Source organism: Aspergillus versicolor (genome assembly GCF_001890125.1).
Source record: "Aspergillus versicolor CBS 583.65 unplaced genomic scaffold ASPVEscaffold_10, whole genome shotgun sequence".
NCBI lineage: Eukaryota > Fungi > Ascomycota > Eurotiomycetes > Eurotiales > Aspergillaceae > Aspergillus > Aspergillus versicolor.
The window spans coordinates 165,192-192,524 of NW_024467533.1; the positions used below are offsets into that span (position 1 = coordinate 165,192).

Below are 27,333 nucleotides of genomic sequence, written 5' to 3' on the forward strand. Positions count from 1 at the left end.
TGATTGCCAGGCTGATCTCCGGGACAGCTCAAGCGGGTCTTAATGTCCTTATCATGCCTCGGTCCGGGGTAGCTTTGAGCTGGAGAGTGGGAATGCAGCCATCCGGGCTATCCGAGTCGGACCGATGCACTGCCTGTACTCTGGACACACTCTGGCCACAATACAGTATACTCTGGATACATACTCTGGATAATATACTCTGGATGCAGTAAAGTATACTCTGGCTACAATTGAATAATATTCTCTATAGACGCGCTCGCGGCTTCAGCTGTGCCACCAGGCGGTTGCCCGTGTCTCTCAGCAGATGCTTCTGGTGCTTCCCACTGCCAGTCTTGGGGAAGTCGTCGCCCACTGCAGCATCGCCAATCCAGAAGATGTGCTGCGGTGCTTTGTGCCTGCCCAGAGTGCTCTCAACCCACAGCTGGATCTCTCTGTCGAGCACTCGCTGGCAGCCCGGTGTGGCCTTCAAGAAGCAGCCCACCACCTCGCCGTATCTCTCGTTCTTGATGCCCACCACGCTGGACTCGCTGATCGAGGCGTGTGCAACCAGTCGGTCCTCAATCTCCCTGGGGAAGATGTTCTCTCCTCCTGTAAAAGTCAGCTCTAGCCTGTGTTGGTTTGGTATGTAGTGTCTTACCCCGGATAATAAGATCCTTGATACGCCCGGTGACGTGTCCGTATCCCTGTTCGTCGATCATCATCTCGTCGCCTGTATACATCCAGAGGACGCCATCTGCATCGCGCTTCATGACCTCTCGCGTCTTCTCCTCGTTCTTCCAGTACCCCTTCTGCAGGCAATACCCACCGACACACAACTCCCCCCTCTCACCCCTCGCAACAATGTTCCCCTTCTTGTCAATCACCTTGGCCATAGTATGCGGCATGACGCGCCCAACCGTAGAAATCCGCTTGTCCTCAGGGTCGTCCAACGACGTAATGAAATTCACCGGACTCGTCTCGGTCATCCCGTACGCAATAAGCATCTTCTCCGCGCCCATGCGCGCCCGGATCTCATTCATCAGCGTCTGAGACACGGCGGACCCAGAGGCCAGCCCCGTGCGCAGCCGCCGCGGCTTCTGGCCGGTCTTTGCCAGAATCTCCAGCTCAGCTATGAACATGGTCGGAACACCCAGGAGGACGGTCGGATCCTCGGCCATGAGGGCATCGACAACGGCGTTAGCACGGAAGTGATCAGACGGAAAAACAATGGATGCGCCGTAGCAGAATGAAGCCAGGAATCCCATTACAAGACCGAAGCAGTGGAACAGTGGTGGACCGCAGCAGACCACGTCCTCGGGGGTAAGGCGCATGGCGTTTCCGACGAAACGGGCATTGTTGAGGATGTTTCTGCAGAGCATTAGCTGTGAGCATTTACAACGTCTACAGAGAGAGAGAGAGAGACGTACACGTTTGTCAACATTGCTGCCTTTGGCGAGCCGGTGGTTCCTTTACTGGTCAGTTTATTCTCAATACCAAGCGGAAGAGTAGTACCTGATGTGAACTGTAGGTTGAGAACGTCCTCAGGGGCAAGTCCTGCCTCTGCCTGGGCCAGTTCGCCGACAGATACTGCGTGCTGCCTCTGCAAGAAGTTGCTGTATGTGTCCAGCGTGTTGTTGGCCGAGGGTAGATCAGTCCTGAACAGAATGACCTGCTGCAGCTCTGACAATCCAGGTTTCTGGGTGTTTCGTCCCTGGAGATTCTCAACATGGCCTGCCAGGCTGCGCGATCCAATGTTTGGGGCCATAAACACGATCTTGCATGCTGCTTGTGGATCAGTAGTCGGACATTGTAATATTCGGATAGAACGTACAGCTACGATAGACTGCATTCCTCAGCTCATCCGGGGAATAGGTGTTATTCAGGACAACAACAGGACACCCAATTCGAGCAGCACCGAGAAAGACTTCGATATACTCGTAGCTGTTGCCGTCCATGATCCCGATGCAGTCGCCATGGCGCAGTCCGGCCCCAAACAGCGCCTTTGCAACCACCCGGCTGCGGTCAGCGAGCTGGCGATAAGTGAGACGCGTAGACTCCCATGGCACGATTAAAGCTGTGCGATCGGGGAATGAGGATTCCTGCTGGTTGATGACGGCGCAGAGCGTCTTGTCGACCCAGAGGGCGGGCTCTGTAGGCCCGTGGACGAGAGAAAGCTGAGACATTTTGATATGCTTGTACAATGAATCTGCGAAACAGGACAGAACATGTAGCGGTCTTCGCCAACCCCTGTAATCCAGCCTCATTTATTTGACTGGCATATACTCTGGAGAAGGACGTGGAGACCCTGGGCCGATCCCCCGGATGCCTCCCGGCCATCGGACCGACACGATCAGCAACTACAATTAATTCACCATCACCACTGCTGAACTGGACGCTACTCTTTGGACATACGGCAAAATGACTACAGAATCAGTATTCCCCGTTGTTCGCTCGCGCCTCGACCTGCGCGCGAAGCATCTACAGCAAAACAGAGCCGACTGGGACAGCATCCTCACCCGGTTCGAGGAGGCGTTAAAACGCGTCGCCGCCGAGGGAAATGAGGTGTCCTTGAATCGTCATCAATCTAGGGGGCAGTTATTGCGTGGGTGATTATAATTTCCGAGCAAAGACTCTCAGCTAACGGAAACGCAGCAAGGGATCGAGTGGCGCTTCTGCTGGACCAGGACTCGCCCTTCCTGGAACTCGGCGCATTTGCTGGGTTCGAGAACCCAGACTCAACTCCAAGCGCGAATCTCATTGCAGGAATTGGCAATGTTAGGTTTGTCTGCCTGCCCTTTCAGATATGCAGCATGCTGATGGAGCAGTGGCCGGCCGTGTCTTCTCATGTCGCACATTCCGACGCAGAGCGGAGGCGCGTGGAATGAGATGACAGGTACGTGATGGACATTCCATATGATGTATCAGCTTCTAATGCTCTCACAGTGCTGAAAGTAAACCGCATGATGGAGGTGGCGTTCGAGAATGACCTGCCTCTAATCTCCCTCGTGCAATCGGTATTTTCAACCAAAAAACCACCATAGATATCGTAAATCGTACTAACATGCACAGGCCGGAGTGTTTCTCCCCCAGCAGTTCCGCGTCTTCCACAAAGGAGGCCAGCTCTTTCGAGACCTGGCGGTGCGCACGCAGCATGGGAAGCCATCTTGTGCCATCGTCTTTGGGTCATCCACTGCAGGAGGTGCATACCATCCTGCACTCTCAGACTACACCATCTTCGTAGAGAACCAGGCCCAGGCCTTCTTAGGGGGTCCGCCTCTCGTTAAGATGGCAACAGGAGAAGTCATCGGTGCTGAAGAGCTGGGAGGCGCCAATGTCCACGCGACGATCACTGGACTTGCCGACCAGATGGCTGTTGACGAGTGTGTATTTCCTTGAAGCAACTAGGATATATGCTAATTTGTACAGGTTTGACGCCATCATCAAAGCCCGCGAGTGGGTTGCCTCTCTGCGAGAGCGAGCACAGCCTATCCATGGCCTACTGTCTCCCCGAGAGCCACGATATCCAGTAGAGGACCTCCTATCTTTGGTCAATCCTGATATCCGGAAGCCATTCGACATGCTCGAGGTGCTGCTGCGGATTGTCGACGACTCGCGGCTGTCGGTGTTTAAGCCCAAGTACGGCACAAACATGATCACAGCATGGGCTCACATCCAATGTACTTTATAACCACTATATAATTAAATCTAGCTAACATTAATTCAGGCTTCCCCGTCGGAATTGTTGCCAACCAGATCTCGGTGATCAATCCCAACGAAGCTGCAAAGACAGCACAGTTCATTCGGGCGTGTAACCAGGAGTAAGTCTCTTCCCTACTTGCACCGTTCTATACTGATCAACAGAAACACTCCCATCATCTTCCTGCACAATGTCACTGGCTTCATGGTCGGTGCCAAAGCCGAACACGCCGGCATCATCAAGATGGGCGCCCAACTCGTCTCGGCCGTCAGCTGCTCGACCGTCCCCCATATCTCGATCATCATGGGCGCATCCTACGGGGCTGGTAACTACGCCATGTGCGGACGGTCATACAAGCCCCGTTTCATCTTTACCTGGCCCACCGGTCGGTGCAGCGTCATGGGCCCAGACCAGCTCTCGGGCGTTATGGAGACAGTGCAGGTACAGAGCGCCAAGTCCAAGGGACAGATCCTTGAGCCGGAGAAATTGAAGAAGCAGGTGGAGAGGTTCCGCCAGGATGCTTCGAGAGATAGCGAGAGCTATGCGACGAGTTCGATGCTCATTGACGACGGCATTATCGACCCAAGAGACACCAGGGACGTGCTGGGGATGTGTCTCGAGGTCGTGAATTTGAATGGCGTCAAGGGGACAGAGACGCATAAACTGCTAGCTAGAATTTAGTATTAGTCTCTTTACATATTATCTCTGTTACTGTTCTTAAATCTCTTTACTACTGTATTCTATGACTATGCCTACACGAACAATCCATTTCATTAGGAATCCATTCATTCCACTTCCAACAGTAGAACCACAACTGCCGACAAACCCCGGATCGACAGGCAAATGCTTCCCCGGCCAAGAAGATTTTCCCCGGATCGATTCCATCCGCCGTACCGCATCGTGGAGTGTGGCTGGACGGTCCGACAGCTGCGGTCCGATATCCGAGACCGCACCCACGCACGAGGAGATCGGATACTGCGCAATAAAATAGGTATTGCCGGTTAACTTCAGCTGTAAAACCGCATTAGATGCTATTTCACTCCAATAGATGAACATGGCAGCTCCCTCGCAGAACGGAGCGACCGTCCACGCGGCACCTCTGCGGCCACCCCTCTACGTCGCGCCTTCACCATTGCGCAGCGATGGGAGACCCATTATCCAGAAGGTCCTGATTGCGAATCGCGGCGAAATCGCTTGTCGCATTATCCAGACCTGTCGCAAACTCAGTATCACGACTGTTGCCGTATACGTTGACGAGTATGTCTTCCGGCCCCCTTTGTGCAGTAACAAGTCTAACAACAGCAGAGACGCGTCATCGCTCCATATCAGAGATGCAGACGAGGCAATCAACATCGGAAGCATTGATCGCAGTGCGCGCAATCCCTTCCTGGATGTCGATCTGCTCATCCGCACGGCTCTGTCTGTAAACGCCGACGCCATCCATCCTGGATACGGCTATCTCAGTGAGAATGCCGACTTTGCCCGCTCCATCCGCGACGCTGGCATGATCTTCATCGGCCCCAGCGACACCGCGATGTCTACTCTGGGTGACAAGCGCGCGGCCAAGGACTATCTTACCAAACACGCCCCAGACGTCCCCCTAATCCCCGGTTACGCCGGATCAAGTCAAGACGCAGCCGAACTCGGTAGAATGGCCGCGGAAATTGGCTTCCCCGTTATGCTCAAGGCCTCTGCTGGCGGCGGGGGAAAGGGAATGCGAATCATCCGTGAACCTGGTCAGTTGCAGCATGAGTTGGAGCGCGCACAGTCCGAGGCCCAGCGCTCGTTCGGGTCGGCGGACTGCATCCTGGAGAAGTATGTCGAGAGCAGCAAACACGTTGAGATCCAGATCGTCGGCGATGCTCATGGCGAGGTTGTCTCATTCTTCGAACGCGACTGTTCAGTGCAGCGACGACATCAAAAGGTCATCGAGGAGACGCCCTGTACGTTCTTGACAGACAAGATGAGACAGGATATGAGTGCCACGGCAGTGCGTGTTGCCAAACTCATCAACTACGAGAACGCGGGCACTGTCGAGTTCGTCGTCGATGCTGTGACCGGCAAGTTCTACTTCCTGGAAGTCAATGCACGCCTGCAAGTCGAGCATCCCATCACCGAAGAGGTGACGGGGGTCGATTTGGTATCGCTGCAGCTCTACGCCGCTGCTGGGGGCAGTCTGGGTGCACTGGATGCGCTCCAGGGGCTCACTCAACGCGGCCATGCCATCGAGTGTCGTCTCTGTGCAGAAGACCCCCGCAAGAACTTCTTCCCCGAGCATGGCAAGATCCATCTGTGGCTGCCTGCATCGGGCGTGTTGGCAGCAGGCCGCGACGTGCGATACGAGGCTGCAGTGCAGTCCGGGTCCTCTGTCTCAATCTACTTCGACTCCATGATTGCAAAGCTCGTCGTTTGGGCACCGACAAGGGCCCTTGCGATAGAGAAGATGGTCAAAGTGCTCGCCAACACCGTCTGCGCTGGTGTCCAAACAAACTCGCTTCTGATGCAGCGGGCCCTCTTGCACAAGGCCTTCCATGACCCGGCATACACCACATCCTTCCTCGCACTACACCTCGACGAACTCATTGGAGAGCCGGCTGGCCCTCTGGCAGAGATCCGAAAGTCTCTCTCGATTCTCCCGGCAATTGCGCTGCGGAATTTGGCAGACTCGCCCTCGTCCCAGAAACGTCCTTTCCAGAATGTGCGCCGGCGCTTCCGAAATCAACACCACGACCCGGCAAATCTACAGTACGATGTAGTTACCATGGTAGACTGGCCGTATAACATCAAGGAAGACCCGACGATACCAATAATGTGCGTCTGGACACCAGAGCAGGCCGGGTCATCGACCCACGAGGCACATCTCCTCCCCCTCCCTGAGAGTGATATCCCGCAAGATGATAAACGCTCTGCCACCAGTTCACGATATGGCCAGATCAGCCAAGCCCTGCGGAATGGACGAGTAACCAGCGCCGGATCCCGCTACACAGTGAGCGTCGATTCATGGAAACCTGCCGAGGGAGACCCTGCACTGAAGGAGTCCTGGCTATCAACGACGCTCGAGGCCAGTCTGAACGGCACAAAGGTCCTTGCGCATATGGCCGTCGTCACCGACCGACCTGAAGCCCTTGCTGGGTGTCTCAACCGAACACAGACCGTCTTCTGCCACGTCCCGGCCATTGGAGCGCCCGTTGAGTTCAAACGAGATACCTCGCTGTCCTTCATTGAGAGCACGCGTGCTTCAGCCGGTGGTGGAAGCGATGAGGAGCAGAGGACCGTGACGGCGCCAATGCCGTGCAAGGTACTGTCGACGCTGAAGAAGAACGGGGAGGAGGTCAAATCCGGAGACACCGTGATGGTTATCGAGAGCATGAAGATGGAGGTCACCATCAGTGTCTCGGCCGATGGCAAATTCGAGACGAACTGGAAGGAGGGCGATGCTGTGGAAGAGGGCAAGACTTTGTGTACTGTTAGTTAATATAACTGAATGATACAATTTCAAGAATTCTCAATATACGGTTATTATACATCAGTATATACTAGTTATTGTACAGCAGGACACATCTACTAATGTTAATCAATTGTCCTTTAGTATACATCTACTTGATATTCATCACGATATGGCTATTGTACACGACTTAAGCCATTCTCCATGGACACAGCGCAGCACAGTAGATAATACCGTAAACTCCATTATTCATGTACAGTGGTTAACTAGTATTTACACTTGTACTATTTACAGCTTGCTGAGCTTTTTCATCGCCCTGATCTCTTGGTTCACAGCCAGGTCTGACAGAATCTCCTCGCTGCCACCTCCTACAACCATAACCCGAACGTCTCTACTAATCTGCTCGATTCTCGCGCCGCGGCCATTCTTGGAATATCCGAGACCTCCCAGAACCTGCTGAGCCTCTCTATTCACCATCTCCAAAGTCCGTCCTGCAAGCACCTTGAGGTTGGCGAACAAGCCACCCATTGCCATATCAGTGCCATTCGCCTTGGCTGTCTCCGCCATGTACACCAGCTGCTCCATCCAGGCATATGTCGAGTCAAGGCTACGGCCCATTGCTGAGAATTTGGACCGGATGACCTGGTTCTCGATGAGCTTCTTGCCAAAGGTCTCGCGGGTAATGGCATGCTGGTAAGCATCTTCGGCACACACTCGGGCCATCCGTAGTGAAGTACAAGCAAGCCAGAGACGCTCATGGTTGAAGTCTATGCATGTTAGATAATTGTCTTGTATAGGAGCTGGAGCGCATACTGTTCATGATAATGGGAAAGCCTTTGTTCTCTTCTCCAAGCAGATTGGCCACCGGGACCTCCACGTCGTCAAATTCGATATATGTGGATCCTGCAGACGGTTAGTTTCATACAAGTCTTCCGCATATGTTCAGGTCGTACCACTGGCAAGAACACCCGAGTTGTCAATCTTCTTGCACGTCACGCCGGGTGCTTTGAGTGGGATGATTAGAGCTGACACCCCAGACACACCCTCTCCCCCGGTCCGCACAGCAGCAGTGCAGTAGTCCGCGAAGATACCGTTGGTAATCCATTTCTTTGCTCCATTGACAATATACTTGTCACCTTTTCGTTCCGCGATTGTGGTGATACCCGCGACGTCAGATCCAGCTATACCAGTCAGTCAACCGCAACAAATAACAAAGAGAACAGAACCCACCATCCGGCTCAGTGACACCCAGACAAAATCGGATCTTGCCACTTAACATATCAGGCAGAAACCGGTCCTTCTGCTCTTTATTTCCAAAGTTAATAACGGGCGGTCCACCGATCGAGTTGCCGCATCCCAGCGCCCAGATCACACCGAGATAGCCGCATCGCGCAATCTCGTCAATGAGAACCAAATCATGGAAGCCGTCCCATTCTTGCGCGTTAATTCCAGCAGGAAGCTTCTGGCCCTTGAGATAGCCCGCAGCTAGTGGGAATGGTGTCGCAGCGGTATAGCCGAGCGCTGCGTGTCGTTGATGCACCTGTGCGTGTTCAGCATGTGCACATTATTTTACACAGTTTAATTTCATACCTCGGCGGGAACAGAGCCGTTCTTTTCCCATTCCTCGCAATAAGGAGCAATGTGGGTGTCAATGTACGAGCGGACTTCTTTTTGCAGACGTCGGTGGGAGTCCTTATAGTAAGGGCTGTGTCCGCGATTGAGCCAGAGAGGGTCAGCGAAGGGGAGGGTTGATGATGACATTTTTGGCTAATAATATGTATATTTCCAAGTCCAAAAGCAACGAGGTCATTATTCCAATTATAAACCGTGTATGTGCACTCCTCCACGCTGTCGGTCCGTGGAGTCCGAACGTCGGGCCGCACGTCGGGGACGGACTGCATCGTCATGGCAGATTTACGTGCGGACCGCGGGCTGTACGGAGTGATAGGGCGAGCACTAAAGAGCGCGAGTTCCCGATCGGCCTAATCCAAATCAATCATTCACGCATCATGAGCAAGAAGCAGTTATCCCCGTGGAACAGCGTGGTGTCGGGCACGACGGCTGCTGTCCTGGCCGGCGTCCTCGTATACCCCCTGGACTTGTATGGCCCCTTTCTCTAAAACACTATCAGTTGCTAACAGCTTAAAGAGCAAAAACCCGCTTGCAAGTGCAGGTGCAGCGCCAAAAGGACAGTCCAGATAATGACACAGCGACTGACCCTAATTCTCGCGATGTCCAGTATAACAACGCCCTGGACACAATCCTCCACATCGTCGAGGAGGAGGGCATCGCCGGGTTATATGGGGGTCTAGGAAGCTCAATCACTGGCACCGCATCCATGAATTTCGCATATTTCTACTGGTCTGCTGCAGCCCGGACCCTCCATCAGTCTATGGTCCAATCCTTTGGCCTTTCAGATTCGAATAGTATTATCAAGGAGTTTGGCCTTGGAGCCGTGGGCGGAGCAATGGCCCAGCTGTGCACAAATCCAATTGCTGTCGTTTCGACGCGGCAACAGACTCGCAAATCTCATGAAGAGAAGTTGGGTTTTTGGGAAACAGTCAAACAGATAGTACACAGCGACGATGGATGGACTGGATTATGGAGAGGGTTCAAGGTCAACCTCATCCTGGTGGTGAACCCAATGATCACATATGGCTTCTACCAGTGGTTAAGGGGGAGACTGTTCGCATTGAGGAAGGACATTGGGGCGCTTGAAGCGTTTCGTAAGTCCTCCAGCCATACTGTTGATCTCCTACTAACAGTCTACAGTACTCGGGGCGTGTTCCAAGGTGCTGGCCACACTCGTCACTCACCCTCTCATCGTCGCCAAAACGATGCTTCAATCCGATCCCCCCGAGAGTCGGAAAGGGAAGCCGTTCACTGGGTTTACCGAAGTCCTGCGATATATCATCACTAACGAGGGGATATTACGTCTGTACAAGGGACTTTCGCCGCAGATCATCAAAGGCTTCTTAGTCCAGGGCTTGATGATGCTGCTAAAGGAGAGGTATGCCACCGAACACTCTTCACGCAGAGCCATACTAACTATAACAGAACCGAGATACTCCTCATGATGGCTATTTCCATGCACAGGAGGCGGTTAGCGCGACAGTCGACGAAATGAATATCTAGTTGGATCTTGATACCAGTTATGTAATTAAATGCAATGGCTTAGTCTAATGCAAAGTCGCTCTATATATACAATAGTGATCTATAATAAAACGCTGAATCGCTAAACTGCAGCATTTGTTTCTCCGACAGCCTTTGAGTCCGTCGTATCCTCTGCGGTCACTTGGATTTCGTGACTGTGCTCTAACTCGGAAATAACAATCCATGTCGGAATAACACTGAGGAGGGTGATGCCAAAGTTGATACCAATGCTGACAAAGTGGTTGGCATTGCCTTCTGATTGCATTCTGTTAAAGTTAGCATGCGTCGATATTTTGAAAGAGTGTTGGAACTTACGCCCAAGCAACGGTCTGTCCGAGGGCCTCGAACCCTCGGAGGATGCCGCAATGGTGGGAAAGAGAGGACAGATCGGTGGTGTACTGGCCCACAAGCCAGTAGAGGAATTGCTGGAATGCCTGGCCGCCAAAGGTCCAGAAGAAGACCAATGCGTAAGACTTGCCGAAACCGCCCTTGAACCAGTCAAAGACGGGGGACTCGGCGCTGCTGTAGAACTGGTCCTGGAGGATGCTGGCCCAGATCCAGGTACCGGTAAGGACGATGACGATTGCAGCGAAGGCAATGCGTGCTCGGGTCTTGATGTGCACTTTCTGGTTATCGAGCAGGGTGGCGATTAAAAATGACGAGATGATACCAGCGAAGTTGGTGAAGAAGGACGAGAATGCGCGGGCTCGCACGGTGAAGTAGGTGGTCAACCAGGTGCTCTGGAAGCCGTTGTAGAAGTAGCTGATAAAGAACGATGGCAGAAGCAGGACAATGCGGCGGGTGGCAAGCAGCTTAAAGACGGCCTTGAATTCAGCCCACCATGAAGACTCGGTATTCACGATAACCAGCGTCTTATCCTTGCGCTGCACCTTGTGAGCTGGACTCAGGCACAGCCCAATTGGGAGACCAAGGCACATGATGACGATGAAGACGATGTATGTGCTTGCGCTGACAGATCCCTGCCCTGAAGTCTGCGCATTGAGACCGAGGTTGATGGCACCGCCGACGATAGGCCCAGCAGCCTTTGCAGTCTGCCAGATGGCGAGGTAAAAGGCGCGGTCCTTGGGGCTGGGGTACCCGATGATGATGGCCGCCTCGGCAGCCCAGAAGAAACCGGCAGAGATACCGCACAGGGCACTACCGAACAGCATGAACCAAGTCGTCGGCGAGTAGTTGTTGGTGTAAAGACCAGCGCCGTAGATGGGATAGCCTATTGCGCCAAGGGCCAGCCCATAGCGAAGGCCGATACGGTTGTTGATGGCTCCAGCGGCCACACACACGACGGCAAACAGGCCGTACAGCAGGGCATTTGCTGCCGAGACAGCATACGGCTCTGCAGCACCTCCGGCTCCCAGGTTGTTCAGGGCATCCCACATGCCCGGAGCCGTGAAGGAGACGCCACTGGCGATGGCGATCTGGAAGGGAATGGACCGGAAGACCGACACCAGGCGCCGCGTTGGGGCAACCTGCGAATAGGCCGGGGGTGCGTCAGTCGAGGCCATGGCGAATTCCTTCCACGTGGGATCAAGCTTGGGAAGAGAAAAAGAAAGACTGGAAAGACTGGAAATCGAAGCTGTAGCAGAAAAATGTAAAATCTCCCGGCAAGTGGGGCGCCCCCGATTGCGTGCTCAACGCAATTTGGGACTAATACACGCCATCAACAATGTCCAGAATATGAATGCACTGTCTTTAAAGGGGGGAATATTATTCCAGAGCTACTCCGTAGTGCTAAATGATCCTGATTACCAGTCCTAGCATTGCATACTGGCTAGTCCCCTCATAGCTCGTGCATAAGCTGAACTGGCGGAAGCTTGGCGCTGGGCAGCTTCCCAATTCAGCCTCCTGTCACCCATTTTAGCGCAGTGGCAGCACCAGAATCTGATAACTGATAAGTGATAATTCTGCATTTGCCACGCGACATCGGGGAGCAGCACGTGACTGCGGAACACAACATCACGTGAGCGGCACTCTTCCGGGCGGGACTCCACGGACTGTCACCAATCACAGCATCAGCCGGCAGCACCACGTGACCGGTCCGATGCCGCTGCTCAGTTTGGATGCGTACACAAGACACTGCCGAGTTAGAGTGCTATAGATTCCAGACGCATATACAGGGAATCCAATATTCACCTAAATGAGGATCTTGTTAAATATCGAGTTCTCTAATACATTGTTGTGGGCTCTTAGCCAGGTGCATGTTGAATATAGACTCCGAAATATATATTTATATATTCGGCACTACCACACTAAGTATAAACAACAGATGTGTCTAGATATACCCGGTTTCAGAGGCAATGAACACATAGTATGGCAGTTAACCTTTGTTAAACTCCTTTGTTTAGGCAGAATTGACGACCCCGCAAAGTTGGAGTATAACAGGAATGCAGGCGGGAAACGGCGAATATACTTCCGCGAGTCAGAGCAAAGATGTACCTCCAAACCCTCAGCTATATGTTCATAGCCCGAGTTCACTTACTGCACACCAAGCAGGATGAACTACCTAAATTGTCTGGTATGGGCACTACTTGGGACTACTGGGGTCTCTGCCCTCAGCCCGGCCCAACGGCGCGACATCGTCAGGTCCTTCAACCCGCACCGCAACGCCAACTCGCCCACGACGCCTCTCCAAGTTGGAAATGGCGATTTCGCTTTCGGTGCCGACATCACCGGCCTGCAGACCTTTTCTCCATTTGCCATCCAGAGCTCTTGGGCATGGCACAATTTCAGCCTGCCAACCACGCCTGGACAGATGTCAACTACCGGTATGTCCTACCCTTCACCATAGTATCGAGGCTGACTATGTTTACAGATTTCACCGGTGTCGACTGGTGGACGCACGGGCGACTGGTGAATTATGGCATACCTAATCCGGCGGAGGAAGACATTTCGAACTGGCTGATCCAGAACCCGCAAAGAGTTAATATGGGAAACATTGGCCTATATTTCGGTGGGCGCAACGTTACTGAACAGCAACTCATCGACAAATCCCAGGAGCTCGACCTCTGGAGTGGCACTATCCTATCAAATTTCCGGTTTAATGGATCCAGCGTATCCGTTCAAGTGACAAGCCATCCGGCGGACCCTGTTGTAGGGATCGAGATCAAGTCAGACCTCCTGGTGTCTGGAGGCCTGGGTGTCTTCTTCGACTTTCCATACTCTGATACGAACAAGTTCGACGCCCCATATGTTGGAGTGTGGAACGAGACTAGAATTAATACAGTAAAAGCCCATTCAACTGCCCATTCAGTGTCTTTCAGACATATCGCGGATGACAATGTGCAATATACTCGCGCAAACTGGAGCACAAATGGGGCTATATCCGGCCCTTTGCCCAGTTCAAACAGGTTTATTCTCACACCATCTGGCTGTGATACTCTACACCTAGTGGTTGCATTTTCGCCGACAGATAGGGTCAAGATGCCCAGTTCCAACGAGATTTCGACAGAGTCTCGAGAATGGTGGGCCAATTACTGGACTTCAGGTGCATTCATTGACCTCTCAGCCAGTAATAATGATAATGCAACTGAGCTGCAACGACGAATAATCTTGTCGCAGTATCTAGTTGCTGTAAATTCAGCGTCCCATAATCCCCCTCAAGGCATGTACTGCCACTGCCAATGTCTGATATACTGATATACTGATATTTCCAGAGTCTGGTACGATATACGAGCTACCCTACCATATTGAACTAACGGTATATTAGGCCTTGTGAATAATGGTTGGTATGGTAAATTTCATGTGAGTTCCAATATCACCCGACGAGAGTGCGACTAATCAAGTATAATAGCTAGAAATGGTCTTGTGGCACTGCCTGCAGTTCGCCCGCTGGGGTCACCATGACCTTCTCTCGCGGACAGTCCCCAGCACGTACCAGCGCTTCCTCCAGTCCAGCATCGAGAGAGCTGCTTCACAAGGGTACGTAGGCGCGCGCTGGGGCAAGATGACAGACCCAACCGGGAGGAGCGCGCCGGGGGAGATCAACGTCTTGCTCATCTGGCAGCAACCGCATGTGATGCATTTTGCTGAATATGTTTACCGAGCTTTCCCCAACAGTAACACCTTGCGAGAATGGGATGAGATTGTTACAGCGACGGCTGATTTCATGGCGTCATATGCTTGGTGGAATACAACCACCCAGGTTTACGATCTTGGGCCCCCGATGTACCCGGTCAGCGAGAATACCAATCCTAATGCAACGGTGAATCCCACATTTGAGCTGGCATACTGGCGATTCGGGCTGGATATCGCAATCCAATGGAAAGAGCGCCAGGGAGTGTCAGTGCCCAGAGACTGGGTTGCGGTGCGGGATAACCTCGCGCCACTTCCAGTTATTAACGACTCTTATGCTGTCTACGAGGGTATCCCAGACATGTGGAAGGAAGGGACAACAACAGTGCAGGACCACCCGGCGATGATTGGTATATACGGTCTGCTTCCACCCTCATCAACAGGGCCTCCGCTCAATTTGACCGTGATGCGCAATACCGCCAAACTCATTCAGAAACTGTGGGAACTGGAAGACGTGTATGGCTGGGACTTCAGCATGCTAGCCATGAATAGCCTCCGCTTAGGCGATGTAGAGCAGGCTGTTGCCTATCTCCTGCATCCCTACTACGCCTTCGACGACGCCGGGTACCCAGTGGGAGGGGAGAGGGTGCCCACACCGTATTTCCCCAACGCTGGAGGTCTGCTACTTGCGACTGCCATGATGGCTGGAGGGTGGGATGGAGATGAGGGCCCGCATTTTCCTGCAGGCTGGAATGTGACTGTGGAGGGATTCACACCGAGCTTGTGATCGAGCTGAGCTTCTCCTGGATTTCACGGTTGTTGCAGACGCGACGCATTTCCATGATGACGATTACGGCGTTCTTACATGGGGCAGACAGAGCCCATCTTGCGGGGGATGTGCTGGCAGGCTGGTTTGCCATAGTGCATTTTACCTACGTATGGGCCTGTTCTAAGCGAGAATACTAGGGATTGGCGGATTGGGAGATGTTGAGAGCAATTTTTGGAGGTCTGATGTCAGTAACCTGTGCGCAGGGAGTTTTGTTAACAGGCTAGATGTCATAACAACTCGTCTAACTGGCAATGGCGTACCCCGTATCTTTTCTAGAACATCAGTGGAGCCGCGATCTCCAGATTTGGGCCACATTAGCTCGCCCCACAACACAAATTGATTTATTATTGGAAGATATCCAGATGCCCTAAGCTGCATGGAGTAGCGCTTGCGAGCATGGTTGATATTTCCCCAACAGAATCAGGAGGGGTATCCAGACACCACACAATATGGCTTGGTGAAGATGTTGCAGCCAATTCATAGTGGTAGAATATGGCCCAGTTGTGTCTTCACATGGTGAAACTTAGCCGACGGGCCGAGTGTTGGGTCTTAAATACCAACGACGCAACCCAGATTGATATACAGACAACAACGAAAGCACACAACCGCCACAATGGGCCTGGCTACTAACGTTAACCAGCATTCCATGACCTCAGACTGGCCGCTCAAGGACCGGGCAACATGGAATAGCTACCAGCGCTTCATCGATCTCATCAACATCTATCCTGTCTTTCCAAACAAGCCACTGCCTGTCCATCCGAAGACCGATAAGCTCCCATACATGTCGCAACTATCGCAGCACCTCTTTATCATCTTCTTCGCCGCCGTGCCCCTGCTACTACACCAAGCGTGGGTCACCCTGACTGGGCACGGCCTCGGAAAGCTCGCCACATTTCTCTCCTACAATGGCGTATACACATTGGTGGCGATCCATGAAGTTCGCATGCTGCGTCGTCTATCATACGAACATGGCTGCTTAGATGGAGATGTTCACAAGCGAGACGATATTCCTAACACCGGCGCGGGGAAGATAATAGGCTCGATGCACAAGACCGCAGCCTTCCGCATGGCGATGGCTGTCCTTGTCACCTACAACCCCGGTGTGTCTCCCCTGGATGCGATTAGGGACACAACCTCGTGGGCTCCTTTCCTTGCAAAGCTCAGCCTGTACGGTGTCGTTCTCGACTTCTGGTTCTACAGCTACCACCGGGCCTGCCACGAGGTGCCCTCTCTTTGGAAATACCACCGCACACACCATTTAACCAAGCACCCCACTGCCGTTTTCTCCGCGTTTGCCGATGACGAGCAGGAAATCATTGAAATGGTTATCGTGCCGTTCCTGACTTTTGCCACGTTATGGGTAATCGGCCTCCCACTGGGCTTCTATGAGTGGTGGGTCTGCTACGAGTATGTCACTTACGCCGAAGTCATGGGCCACAGTGGCGTCCGTGTCCATACTATCGTGCCTTCGCCAATTACATGGCTGCTGAAGCTCTGTGATGCCGAATTGGCATTGGAAGACCACGACATGCATCATCGCAAGGGATGGAGGAAGAGTTTCAACTATGGAAAGCAGACCAGGGTATGGGACCGACTGTTCAACAGCTGCCTGGATAGAGTGGAGGCAGAGGCATCGAATATCGACTATGGGAATGTGGTGTTGATGCCTATTTTCTAGACCTACTATCAAATACATAACTAGTTAAAGTACACTCTTCCACTTCTTTCTATATTCTTCACTTCGCCCTGGCTCATCTCTGACCGATATTGCTGCTTTGAAGCCCTTTTCTTGTGCCAGTTGCTGAAACTGTATACCTTCTGGCGAGTTTCTCGTGATGCCATCAAAGACGGTCGCTAGCCTTTGTGATCCTGAAATCGTCCCCTCAATCGTACTATTGATAACCTGCTTCTGCATCCAAAGCTGATTGATAGACACAGACTTGATCCGGTCCGTAAGAAGCCTGACCGTCTCCTCCAGCTGTGTAGATGGAACAGCCTTGAGAACAAGACCCATAGATTCAGCTTCAGCGCCACTGACAAGATCCCCAGTAAAAAGCATCCTCTTCGCCTTCTCCGGCCCAATGCGATACGCCCACATTGCTGTGGTCGGACATCCCCAGACCCGACTCGGTGGATATCCAATTCTCGCGTCGTCGGCCATGACAACCATGTCACAACACAGCGCAATATCACTCCCCCCCGCGACAGCCGCCCCGTGGACTTGCGCGATCGTAGGCTTGTGGCTGCGAAACAGCTCCGAATAGCAGTCTGTGCATTCCTTCATGGTCAGATAGTCCTGGAATGGCTCATACCCGCGAGAGAGGTCCTGACTGCCCTCAGTCTCTCCACGCTGGGCGTTTGCAGCGTAAATATCGAGGTCGTAGCCACCGCAGAACCCGCGACCGTTGCCTTTTAGTACAATGCAGTGCACGTCAGGGTCAGCATTGGCAGTCTGCACAGCGGTGCGTATCTCGAGGGGCATGTGCTGGTCGATCGCATTGTGCTGGTTCGGACGGTTTAAGGTGATGTAGGCGACCTTTCCATCGCCAGACTTGCTGTAAAGTAAAGACTTGAATGACATTTTGACGTCGTTAAACGAGTTAAACTGCGGGAGTGTACGTATATATAGCAATGTGTTCTTGTAATCATTGACCTCGGCTATCTGTTATCCTCGGTGTATCCATCCAATCACACGCACATCTTACATCGAATACCAGGGGTTCTATTTACGTATCTATCACTGTATATCATGTTCCTTGCTTATTACATGCTTCTTCGGCACTTTATCGCTGCCGAGTGGAAGAGGATCTGATGTCACTTCAAGTCGATTGCTGCACTTCTCTTACCTCCTTTGGATTCTTAGAACCGCAGAGGAATGCAATGAGCGCTCCGATGCCGGAAATGACCAGAATGTACCCTAAGAATTGCATAGTCAGTTTCAAGCACACCAACTGGCCAGTGAAAGTTGAGTGGGTGTCATACTGATGCTGGTTTGTATAGCATCCAGGAACGACTGCAGCACCGACAGACTCAGCCAGCCGGGGAGTGTGTCAATGTAGTCAAAGCTTTCAAGGCATTTCCTCACCAGCTGCCGGGATGGTTAACGGATCTGGATGCGATCGCAATGGCATTATAAAACAGACCTTGTCTATGTCATCTGGAAAATCATGATCGAGGCTGGATCGAATGTTGCGAGCAATTAGGCTTTGGAGCATCCAAATGATCATGGATTGCGCCAGTAGGTTCCCAATGGCGATAACCAGATGGTAGATGCCATACAAGATGCATCGGTCTATTGACACTGTTAGGTCATTCTCATCCGGGTGGGATTCTGCCTCACCTTTGTTTATTCCCTTGCCCTCTGTGTACCGCATGATCATGGTCATCGAGGTACCGTTGGCAAGGGCGGAGCTCAAGCCTGCCAGAATTAAACCCACCAGCTTCGCCCAGTCTGGCAAGATATGTCAACACTCAAAGAGTTCCGGGCAGGCAATACCACGGCGTACCTTTATTGATCCAAAGGATTCCAAGACTCAAACATGATAGCGTCCGGGAAGCGATGAAAACATACCGGTCCCGTTGGATCAACGAGCATAAGCAGTGACCCAATATCTCGGCCACGGGGAATGTCATGTTTAGCCAGCCGATAACGACTATGGAACCAATGTGCGACGCCTGCACGTAGTATGGAATAAGACTTAATACCTGGAAGGGAGGAGTCAGCTATACTGGGCTGTTTGGTCCCAGTGGGAATTGCACTTACAGACATGTCAACAAAGGCTGTTATGGACGCAATGCAAATAACATATTTCATGGGACCATCCTGTAGCCTCTCCCAAGGGATCAGGGCAACGGTGGCGTGTCCTTCAAGCCAGCCGAATACAGAAGCAGCAGCGATGCATAGAGCTAGGGGCACCCAGAATACTACAAAGTCGTTGTCGAGGCAAACAACCAAGCATACCAGACTGAATGCCAGTACGAAGGCTGCTCTAATATTACACTGGGCGGGCAGATCTTCGAGCGCGGTAGAGGGCAGGAACCAGCATAGAATAGCAAAGGACAGGAGAGCCCATATAAACTCGCACCGAAAGACCCTGGCAGAAAGCTTCAGTTAGACTGGAAAGCTGGAAGATGACAAGGGACATACATCTGCCAACTGTACTTGTCCGTAATATATCCTCCACCAATTCCACCCAGAAAATGACCACCCCAAAGCTGACCAGCGACGACACCGCCGTGCAGCGCAGATCTGTATGCTTCGCTGCATATATCTATCCAAGGCTCAGCACACTCGAAGTGACACCAACCGGAAACCACTCTACTTACCGTTCAAGATGGTATTGAGCATGAGCGGCATACCGCCGGTTCCCAAACCTGTGAAGAATCGTGCTGCGACAATATACCAGAAGCTCGGCGCCTGCCTGATAGAAAGATCAGCGTAAGAGTAGAATCAAAGGCCATGGAGAAACCAACCAGGCACAAAAGGTGCCGACGATGAACAGGAAATGAGCGACGAGCATGATTTGCTTGCGCCCATATCGGTCGGAAAGGCGACTGTACTGTGGCGAGTAGGCATCGTTAGCTGCGCGGCATGTTCATCTGGCGCGTCTTCAGAGGCAGAGGAATACAAACAATCGATTGTCCGATTATCACACCAACCTGATAGGTCATCATCAACCAGGCAGCGTCATCCAGGTGACCAAACTGTGAGCCTGCAACGCAGCCGTTAGTTCCCTTGGAGAGTGTATCGCAGCATTGGTTAACTACTCAGCGTTGAGAACGACGCGAGCAGATAGGCGCTATCGGCGGACGTCAAAAGCAGCCTATATTCCAGGTCAGTCATTTGGATCGTCCAGTGCATCCCGACACTGTTGGCCTACATCGGGAAGCCTGCGAGTACCACTGCTTTGATTTCGGAGTTGATCGCGCGTTCTGTGCGTGGCCCAATTAAGGGCGTGTCTTCCCCAGCCGCCATAGTAGGTAATGATGACGAGACGGGTTTATGGAAGGCTGAACTGTGCCATGCAGCGGTTCCAGGACACAGGCAGGGTGCTCGCGGCTAGATGGCGGTATTTATAAGAGCTGATACTGGGGCGCATGTTCAAGGCAGACTGCCGCCCAGCTCGTTGCTCCGGCCACGAAGTGCAAGCTGGTTGGGCGCCTCATCGGTGCCACACGCAGGGGAGGCGAGCCTGAAACACGGAATATGGTTTACTTTATTTTGTATTTTGATTGATCTTTTTTTTTACAGCGGGGGCGTTAATGCCTGAGTCCTGGGCCGGCGGCCAACCACACAAGCAATGTCTCACATTCTCATATACTAGTAGCGGAAGTAACAAAATTCAAATTAAATAAAGACATTGCTTGAAGCTGAACTCCTGACGCCGACGCCCAGCAGCTGCTGTATGCCGTATATCTCGAAACTAACCTGGGACGTCGCGAGGGGGAGCCATCCAGGCGGTATCCGAGATAGGGCCGCCCTGAAGAACCCAGAAATCCCTTGTTCGTTTCCATTTGAGTTGATGGCGCTGGAGGAGTTCTGCTGCCGCGGTCTGGTTATAGGACTTTAAGTATCGGAGGGCTTCCTCTGCAACTTCTAACTGATGGCCTGGTTCAGGCTCTCCGGCCAGCTCATCTGCCAACGACAGTGGCGTGACTAGATCAGCGAAAAGCATCAAGGCGTCGTCGCCTTCTCCATGACACCGGAGGACATCGGCGAGGGTGATCCGAATCCACAGGAGCTCTCTATTATGGAGACCCTGGCGGCCATCACCGGCCTGTTCTAGGCAACGACGCAGGCGCTTCTTACCGTCACTGTATCGACCGTTGTCGAAGTCGATCAGAGCTCGAAGATGATCGACCTGGCACGACCGCTCGAAGTCCCCTGGGAAGATGCCGGAATGTACTACTTCGGCCAGGATGTCGGTTGCTCTTGCGTTGTCGTCCAAGTCCCGCAATAGTATGGCCAGTTGAATACCAGAATCCACAGTGACGTTATTGTCCACCGTGAACAGGTGCTTCCTCTCTGTCCAGGAATGAGAAAGCAAGTCCTGGGCAGTATCCAAGTGGCCCTGCTTTCTGTAGCATGACCCCTGGGCTGTTTGTATCATCAGGCTGATTCCGTTGGCCCTACCGCCAACTCCCGTCCATTTGTTCCATATCTCCTCGTAGAGAGCTGCGGCCATACTCAATCGACCTTCTGCCTCCAGTGCATATCCAATAAAAAGCTCTGCCTGGATTGCCTTGGAGTTGACGTCTCCAAGAAGCCGCTTTAGGCCATCCGCAGATGTCTTCAATGTTTGTCGGGCATCCTTGAACATAGTAAGATGGAATTCCACAGCGCCCAAATAGAAAAGAGTGATATAATAGTCCGGAAGCTCTGTTCCTACAGCCTCAAGCTGCAGCCTTGCGACCTCATACAGCCCTTCCCTAGCTTCGTCCATTCTCATCTTCCAGAGATACTCCTGGTACAGGCTCGTTCTGGCATTGAGGGTGAAGCGATTGCGTTTGCCTAAAGTGGCTTCGTAGCCAGAAACTACCTCTTCCTTGAATCTATATCCAAGCTCCCACTCCTCAACCGTCTCTCCTCCTACGTTGTAGAATTCGCCGAGGCGGGCCAAAGGGAGGACGGGCAATACTGCGCTGTGTGCCTGTTCGGCAAGCTCGTCCCTCAATGCGAGATGCGCCTCTAAGAAGTAGCTATCCAAGGGAACTTTCGGCCTCAACCGGGGCTCCAGGCTTTGTGAGTGCCACTGTTGAAGCGCCGCTCGCACAGAAACCTGAGCAGAAGGGGCACTCAAATTTGCCAGATCAACCATCGCCTCGGACCAAGCGACGAACGCATTTTGCTGGAGGAACTTGCGGAATAAATCCAGGATAATCTGGTCCGGGTTTGCCAACATGATTAGATGATCCTGCCAGTGGCGGCAAGAGTAATTGTAAAAGTCATTTTGCTGGCTCATGGCCGGTTTCGCCAGTTCTGTACTCACGTCTTCCCCGGGCAACAGATGCTGTTGGAGGAGCCTGGCGGAATGCTGCCAGGTTTGATACAGGCTCTGAGTTAAGGCCGCCAATGTCCTGCGTGCCAGCAACCGATGGCAATCTTGCAAGGAAAAGTGCAAGGCATACTTGCTCGTCCGCCACGGCGAAGACCGGCCCTGCTCCGCGAGAAAGAACTCTTTGACTGTGCTGTGGATGAATTGGATACGTCGGTCAGGAGTAAGCTCGACAAAAGGTCGACACACCCTCGCAATTCTGGTCTCGGCGTTAATCAGTTTTAGTTCATCGTCCAGCTCATGGGTGTCTGGAGAGAAGGCCATGGCCGTCGAGATTTCGGCCGCCGTCATGCTCTCATATGCCCCAACAAGGAGGCGTAGAACATTGTAGCGCAGGTCATGGTCTTCCCGGCTCAAGGACTCTGCAGTTCTTCTCAGAGACGTGTCGAACATCTGGAATAACCCCGGGGGTAACTGGTCCAGGGACTCCCGACACTTTTTCAGATTGGAGGCGTCTCTAACGTGCTTCATCATGAGAACGACCCATAGAAACATACCCCTGCTTTCCTCTAAGCCTTTCTGTAAGATCTTGTCTCGCAGGTCCCCGAGGCCAGCCCTGTCAATTTCACTCTCCAGGAAGAGGCGAATGTCGCCGGCGATAGCTTTCTCGTCCATTGCGATTGCGCGGTCAGTACCAGATACTTTTGCCAGGACGAAATGATGGTTAGTGGAGAGCAGAATAACCCGGCGGTTCTTGCATGAGCCAGAACGACGCAGAAAGCTCGAAAGAGGGTCGTCGCCAGGTGGTTCAATATCTCGGCACTCATCCAATGCATCAACAAGTATAGTGACTCCCGGGAGCAGATCCAAAAGCTGATCCAGAATAGCCAACAGCTGCTGCAGCGTGCATTTACTGGATGGGATCGCCATTAATGCATTTGTATTAGCGAGCACCTGGGCAGCCCCGGGCGCTTCAACAACCTCAGGGATATCCAGGGCTTTGGCGATCAGGGACAAGGCAAAGTTTGACGCCAGCCGAAACCGGAAATCTCCATGGCTACGGAAGAAATGGGCGAAGATGAATTGGTCCTTCATTGTCGAAGCTAGATATTTTGCCATGGTGGACTTTCCACATCCTATACAGGAGGAATATGGCTTGCTTAACCCTGAAGGCTATGTATACTAGTGGGAGTGAGCCTTACCGGGTTTGCCGTGAATCCACAAGCAACCTTCTCCAGGATGCTGTGTCCACTGCTGAAATGCTTCATGTTGGAAGATCCAAGTGCAAGTCCCATCTCGCCGGTCGGAGTTGTTCTGAGCTGTGGCCTGGGGTACATCGAGCCAACGGTGGATTTTATCAACCTCGTATTCTTTCATGAAAAGAAGGAAAGGGGGGAAATCAGCTATGCGACGATGAAGCAGTGGTCGCAGCACTCATACCTATTTTCCTGGCACGCTCCATTGCTGGAATATACGGGTGAGCCTTTACAACATCGCGTTGAGGGGTGGCCGGACTCACCTGCCTGGCTCTCCCGCACGCCTGAAGACGTGTCAGCGTTGGTGGTGGGAGGTGGAAGGATTACCTACGATCAGACTCCAGCCGCTTGACTGCACTTACAGATTAGCCGTCTCGTCATTCGCTGCATTGCGAAAGTGTGGCAGGCATGTGCTGCTGGGTTGGGGCAGACTAACCATTTTCTGCTGCAACACGAAAAATGCGATCCCGGATTTGTTCCCATCGTCGGATGGACAGCTGGACTTTCTCTAGTTCTGACCTGAATGCGCCTAGGGCAGCCTTGAAAAAACGGCGAGTGCGCCGTGATTCGAGATAGGCCCGGACGCGCAGAATCAGCTCGAACACACAGGCATATATCTGTGTGGTTGCCTCGCGCAGCTCCTCGGGGAACAGGCTGAGAGATTTGTGGTAATTTTCGATTTGATGGCCGATAAAGTCAAAAGCCTCGTTTATTTCGTCGGAAGTTTGTTGTTGGGCAACGAGGATCTCAGCCAGCGAGTCAGCAATCGACAGAGAGAATACGGGCTGTAATGCCACGCACCTGGATAATGACCCGGATAGACCCCCAAACCAAGGCGATATTATGCGGGTCATGTTGGACAAAAGCATCTATGGTGGTGCAATACGGTGAAATCAGTCCCGCAAAGTGTTGCAGCCTCGCCCAAAGCCCACCAGAGGCTGTTCTGGCGGTCAGATGTAGGTGACGCTTAACCTCCATCACCAGACTTTCTGGTGTGCAAGCCGGCAGGGATTTGGCCAGGCGCCGCTTGCCCGGATCTCGTGTGGACTGATGCAGAAAAAGCTGCGTGAGTCAGTGACGGTGACACCGTCTCCGCATGATCCCTGGCTTCCTACCTGGATTGCATGATCCCAGCAGAGTTGGTTGATATCAGTGGCCATTATTCGTGCGGGGTTGGGGCTGTATGTATGGCGTTCTTTCAGTTGAATAGGGCGCCACGATCTGGCAAGCAAGGAGGGACAGATCAACGATGGACCAGCGGTGAGGGCGGACTGACAATCACGTCCTACGTTGTACAGGACCGGGCTTATATACACACCCACCCTCTGCCTCGAATCTGGTGTTGAGCCTCGCACGGCTCCTCTGGTTCGATCCCATGTTTGGGCACCTATTATACAGGTTGTTTGCCCGCACTGCTGGCTCTACAGATGGGATGTTAGTATGCATTAACGCCTGAGATGTAATGAACGGCAGCCAGCCAGCCTGTCACGCTTTGCAATTCCCCGGACAAGCGGTGCAACCTCATCTTCCAGTAAGAACTGGGCCTTGTATCGGGGCCAGCAGGACATCCACGTCATTCCTCGGATGACAATGCATGCATGACATTGGCTGCGGCTCTCGATAGACTGAGAAGGGTTATCGAAACGCGGAGAACACCGGATTTCTACTTCTATCACCACTCTTACCACCGAAGGACGATCGCGATCCAAAATGACAGTGAGTTTCCTGGATATCGATCCCTTGCGTCCAACCTGGCTGACTTCCTTGCAGTCTGGCGAGAGTTCACCCCCTACGTCCCCAACGCCCCCAACACCCCCAGATGCCCCAAGACCGCCAGACCCGACTCCAAACTGCACCCATAATTGCGGTCCACTCGAGCAGGCCGGGGTAGACTGGCGCCACTGGACCTGTCGCTGCGGACATGGATATTATACCCCGAACCGAGTATGGATCTCGGGGTCCGACGTGCGCAATGGGCGGCAACCACCAAGAGACCAGCAGCCTGCTGGAGACCGGTAGACAGGCCATGGACTGAAAGTTGGACTATGTCAATGTAGTTTCTCATCCTGCGAGACTTGCGACCTTTGTTGGCATTCACGGTGCCCATTACTACAACCCGGACACCGGACATTGATTACCACGCAAACCGGAATATTTCGCTTCTGAATTGAGTATCTGACCACACGCATTCCACTTTGATCTCTGAATATTCTCAATACACGCTCGCTACCTACTGCCGCCAGATTGGGGAGATTCCCAGCCGAGGGCGACATCCCGTGCCTCTGGCGATGCAGATGCCTGAAATCTTGCCATAGATCGAATTTATATGACTTTATTTGACGTCCCAAGGGACGAGGAAAGGCCGCTTATTCTTGCCATCCAGAAGGCATCCCTTAGCAGGGCACACTTCACTTCAAGAGCTGCTCGTATCATCGGGGCGAATGTTGGTTGGCAATTTCCAAGTCACTATATCCATACGTACAGCATTACTATTATGCCTTATGTGAACATAACTACGGAGGGTCTTGTAGCGACAACCAGTGCCAGAAGACTAGACGCTTATAATTCAAACTGCTGCACTTATCTCTGTATAGCTCGGATTATTGTACCGGAACCCTATTAAATACTGATTTGTTATTGGTCCACTGAATAGCGCAACTCAGTCTCATCCTGCCAGATGGCGTGATTGTAGCTGACCAATTCCTCCCACTGCATCAACTTGGCCTCCTTCTCTCAAATCATAACCCTGTGGGAAATGGACTCCATGCTATCAGCAGAGGAGTTTGGCGATGGATTGCCCGTATTGATCATCCACGGCTGGCAGATGGACGGCAGAGTCGAGCAGCGCGACTTTGAGCCCATCTTCAAGACACGACCAGGACTGCGCCGGATTTACGTGGACCTCCCGGGGATGGGAAAGACACCTGCAAACAATGTCAGAAATCTGGACGAAGTCTACAATCGTCTGGTACAGTTCGTTGATGCTCGACTGGGGAAATCACAGTTCTTGCTTGTTGGCTCCTCCTGTGGCGGCTATCTTGCACGGGCGATTGCTCAGAGATATATAGACCAAGTCGATGGTTTGCTACTACGAGTACCACTGATGGAGCCAGAGGATAGCAGGCGTGATATAGACGCTTTCAAACCTCTGGTAACAAATGAGCAACTCATGTCGACGCTGTCAGCCGAAGAAAGGGAAAGTCTCGGGAATGTTCTCATACACACGCCTGCCTATATCGAGAGTCTAAAGGCAAAGTACACAGAGGCATACAATCCAGCAATAGAGGCATCAGACGACAAAGTTCTCGATCCGATCCGAGCAGATCCACGTCGGTATCAGTTATCCGTTTCCTTGGATAATGAAGACGCCAAGTTCTTCGCACCCACGCTGGTTGTATGTGGCCGGCACGACGAGAGCGTCGGTTATCGAGACAGTCTGCGCTTGCTGGAACTTTATCCACGATCTACGTTTGCTGTCTTGGACCGTGGTACGCATGGTCTTCCTATTGACGAGACTGGTGTGTTCGAAGCCCTTGTGCGTGATTGGATAGCTAGGGTTGATGAATGGAGAAGTCGGATGGACAGATAGCCATATATACGATCAATAGTCTGAATGATTACTACGGTATGTAACAATACTGATACATAAGGAAAGACTGTCCTTTATTCTCCAGATCCAGTGGGATAGAATACATATCCAACTGGTCACTTGTCTGAAGCAGTGCTGAAGAAACGCAACGGAGCGTACTCAGTAAAAATAACAGCATGTATGAGTAGAAACATGTAGGAGTAGATTGCATAATATACTACTGTCAAGGGAAGTCACAGCAGGCAAACGATCCATTGCCACCCAGGCTACACGGATTTCACGAGCTTATGGACCTCCTCCGCAATGGCGAGTACCTTCTCCTCCTCTAGCCTTCTACCAACAACCTGTACACCGACTGGGG

At 52.4% G+C, this 27,333-nt stretch overlaps 13 protein-coding genes across 13 annotated transcripts; 7 read left to right on the top strand and 6 right to left on the bottom strand.

Annotated features, from left to right (window-relative positions):
- Positions 1–189: 189 nt before the first annotated feature.
- Positions 190–2,491, bottom strand: ASPVEDRAFT_45389 (uncharacterized protein). The gene is made up of 5 exons (XM_040813276.1): positions 1,811–2,491; positions 1,492–1,761; positions 1,407–1,446; positions 638–1,347; positions 190–588 (listed from the first exon to the last, which is right to left on the bottom strand). Exons 1-5 carry the CDS (start codon positions 2,160–2,162, stop codon positions 245–247), a joined length of 1,716 nt encoding a protein of 571 aa, XP_040671724.1. The 5' UTR covers positions 2,163–2,491; the 3' UTR covers positions 190–244.
- Positions 2,398–7,151, top strand: ASPVEDRAFT_199479 (uncharacterized protein; the record flags this gene model as incomplete). Its single annotated transcript, XM_040809286.1, has 10 exons — positions 2,398–2,581; positions 2,632–2,758; positions 2,873–2,993; positions 3,049–3,359; positions 3,406–3,656; positions 3,704–3,797; positions 3,841–4,287; positions 4,537–4,676; positions 4,738–4,925; positions 4,968–7,151. 10 exons carry the CDS (start codon positions 2,398–2,400, stop codon positions 7,149–7,151), a joined length of 4,047 nt encoding a protein of 1,348 aa, XP_040671725.1.
- A 258-nt stretch (positions 7,152–7,409) lies between these two features.
- Positions 7,410–8,887, bottom strand: ASPVEDRAFT_199482 (acyl-CoA dehydrogenase family protein; the record flags this gene model as incomplete). Its single annotated transcript, XM_040809287.1, has 5 exons — positions 8,712–8,887; positions 8,352–8,661; positions 8,075–8,302; positions 7,935–8,024; positions 7,410–7,888 (listed from the first exon to the last, which is right to left on the bottom strand). Exons 1-5 carry the CDS (start codon positions 8,880–8,882, stop codon positions 7,410–7,412), a joined length of 1,278 nt encoding a protein of 425 aa, XP_040671726.1. The 5' UTR covers positions 8,883–8,887.
- Positions 8,888–9,067: 180 nt separating this feature from the next.
- On the top strand, positions 9,068–10,320 carry ASPVEDRAFT_75176 (uncharacterized protein). The gene is made up of 4 exons (XM_040816290.1): positions 9,068–9,222; positions 9,270–9,847; positions 9,894–10,131; positions 10,179–10,320. Exons 1-4 carry the CDS (start codon positions 9,131–9,133, stop codon positions 10,246–10,248), a joined length of 978 nt encoding a protein of 325 aa, XP_040671727.1. The 5' UTR covers positions 9,068–9,130; the 3' UTR covers positions 10,249–10,320.
- Positions 10,271–12,153, bottom strand: ASPVEDRAFT_64833 (uncharacterized protein). The gene is made up of 2 exons (XM_040815750.1): positions 10,590–12,153; positions 10,271–10,540 (listed from the first exon to the last, which is right to left on the bottom strand). The coding sequence occupies exons 1-2, from the start codon at positions 11,795–11,797 to the stop codon at positions 10,357–10,359; spliced, it is 1,392 nt and encodes a 463-aa protein (XP_040671728.1). The 5' UTR covers positions 11,798–12,153; the 3' UTR covers positions 10,271–10,356.
- A 631-nt stretch (positions 12,154–12,784) lies between these two features.
- Positions 12,785–15,483, top strand: ASPVEDRAFT_175297 (uncharacterized protein; the record flags this gene model as incomplete). The annotated part of the gene is made up of 6 exons (XM_040808775.1): positions 12,785–13,057; positions 13,105–13,753; positions 13,802–13,893; positions 13,946–13,951; positions 13,999–14,033; positions 14,083–15,483. Coding segments are annotated over 6 exons (2,063 nt in total), but the record flags the coding sequence as incomplete, so codon positions are not given.
- Positions 15,484–15,730: 247 nt separating this feature from the next.
- On the top strand, positions 15,731–16,822 carry ASPVEDRAFT_45393 (sterol desaturase family protein). The gene has a single exon (XM_040813277.1). The coding sequence runs from the start codon at positions 15,746–15,748 to the stop codon at positions 16,808–16,810; it is 1,065 nt and encodes a 354-aa protein (XP_040671730.1). The 5' UTR covers positions 15,731–15,745; the 3' UTR covers positions 16,811–16,822.
- ASPVEDRAFT_309218 (uncharacterized protein) lies at positions 16,823–18,157 on the bottom strand. The gene is made up of 2 exons (XM_040810404.1): positions 18,115–18,157; positions 16,823–18,049 (listed from the first exon to the last, which is right to left on the bottom strand). Exon 2 carries the CDS (start codon positions 17,711–17,713, stop codon positions 16,835–16,837), a length of 879 nt encoding a protein of 292 aa, XP_040671731.1. The 5' UTR covers positions 17,714–18,049; positions 18,115–18,157; the 3' UTR covers positions 16,823–16,834.
- ASPVEDRAFT_45398 (MFS transporter) lies at positions 17,743–20,069 on the bottom strand. The gene is made up of 12 exons (XM_040813278.1): positions 20,013–20,069; positions 19,900–19,955; positions 19,765–19,844; positions 19,606–19,691; positions 19,459–19,553; positions 19,280–19,403; positions 18,896–19,226; positions 18,639–18,837; positions 18,473–18,583; positions 18,276–18,424; positions 18,115–18,220; positions 17,743–18,049 (listed from the first exon to the last, which is right to left on the bottom strand). Coding segments are annotated over exons 1-12 (1,437 nt in total). The 5' UTR covers positions 20,015–20,069; the 3' UTR covers positions 17,743–17,951.
- Positions 20,070–20,094: 25 nt separating this feature from the next.
- On the top strand, positions 20,095–20,478 carry ASPVEDRAFT_308991 (uncharacterized protein). Its single transcript, XM_040810401.1, has one exon. The coding sequence runs from the start codon at positions 20,196–20,198 to the stop codon at positions 20,400–20,402; it is 207 nt and encodes a 68-aa protein (XP_040671733.1). The 5' UTR covers positions 20,095–20,195; the 3' UTR covers positions 20,403–20,478.
- A 77-nt stretch (positions 20,479–20,555) lies between these two features.
- ASPVEDRAFT_64838 (uncharacterized protein) lies at positions 20,556–24,543 on the bottom strand (the record flags this gene model as incomplete). The annotated part of the gene is made up of 7 exons (XM_040815751.1): positions 20,556–23,230; positions 23,568–23,591; positions 23,647–23,667; positions 23,715–23,735; positions 23,820–24,129; positions 24,185–24,445; positions 24,499–24,543. The coding sequence occupies 7 exons, from the start codon at positions 24,541–24,543 to the stop codon at positions 20,556–20,558; spliced, it is 3,357 nt and encodes a 1,118-aa protein (XP_040671734.1).
- Positions 24,544–25,093: 550 nt separating this feature from the next.
- ASPVEDRAFT_87295 (uncharacterized protein) lies at positions 25,094–25,402 on the top strand (the record flags this gene model as incomplete). Its single annotated transcript, XM_040818029.1, has 2 exons — positions 25,094–25,099; positions 25,154–25,402. The coding sequence occupies 2 exons, from the start codon at positions 25,094–25,096 to the stop codon at positions 25,400–25,402; spliced, it is 255 nt and encodes an 84-aa protein (XP_040671735.1).
- Positions 25,403–26,138: 736 nt separating this feature from the next.
- On the top strand, positions 26,139–26,972 carry ASPVEDRAFT_32308 (alpha/beta fold hydrolase; the record flags this gene model as incomplete). The annotated part of the gene is made up of 1 exon (XM_040810591.1): positions 26,139–26,972. The coding sequence occupies one exon, from the start codon at positions 26,139–26,141 to the stop codon at positions 26,970–26,972; it is 834 nt and encodes a 277-aa protein (XP_040671736.1).
- Between the last annotated feature and the right edge of the window lie 361 nt (positions 26,973–27,333).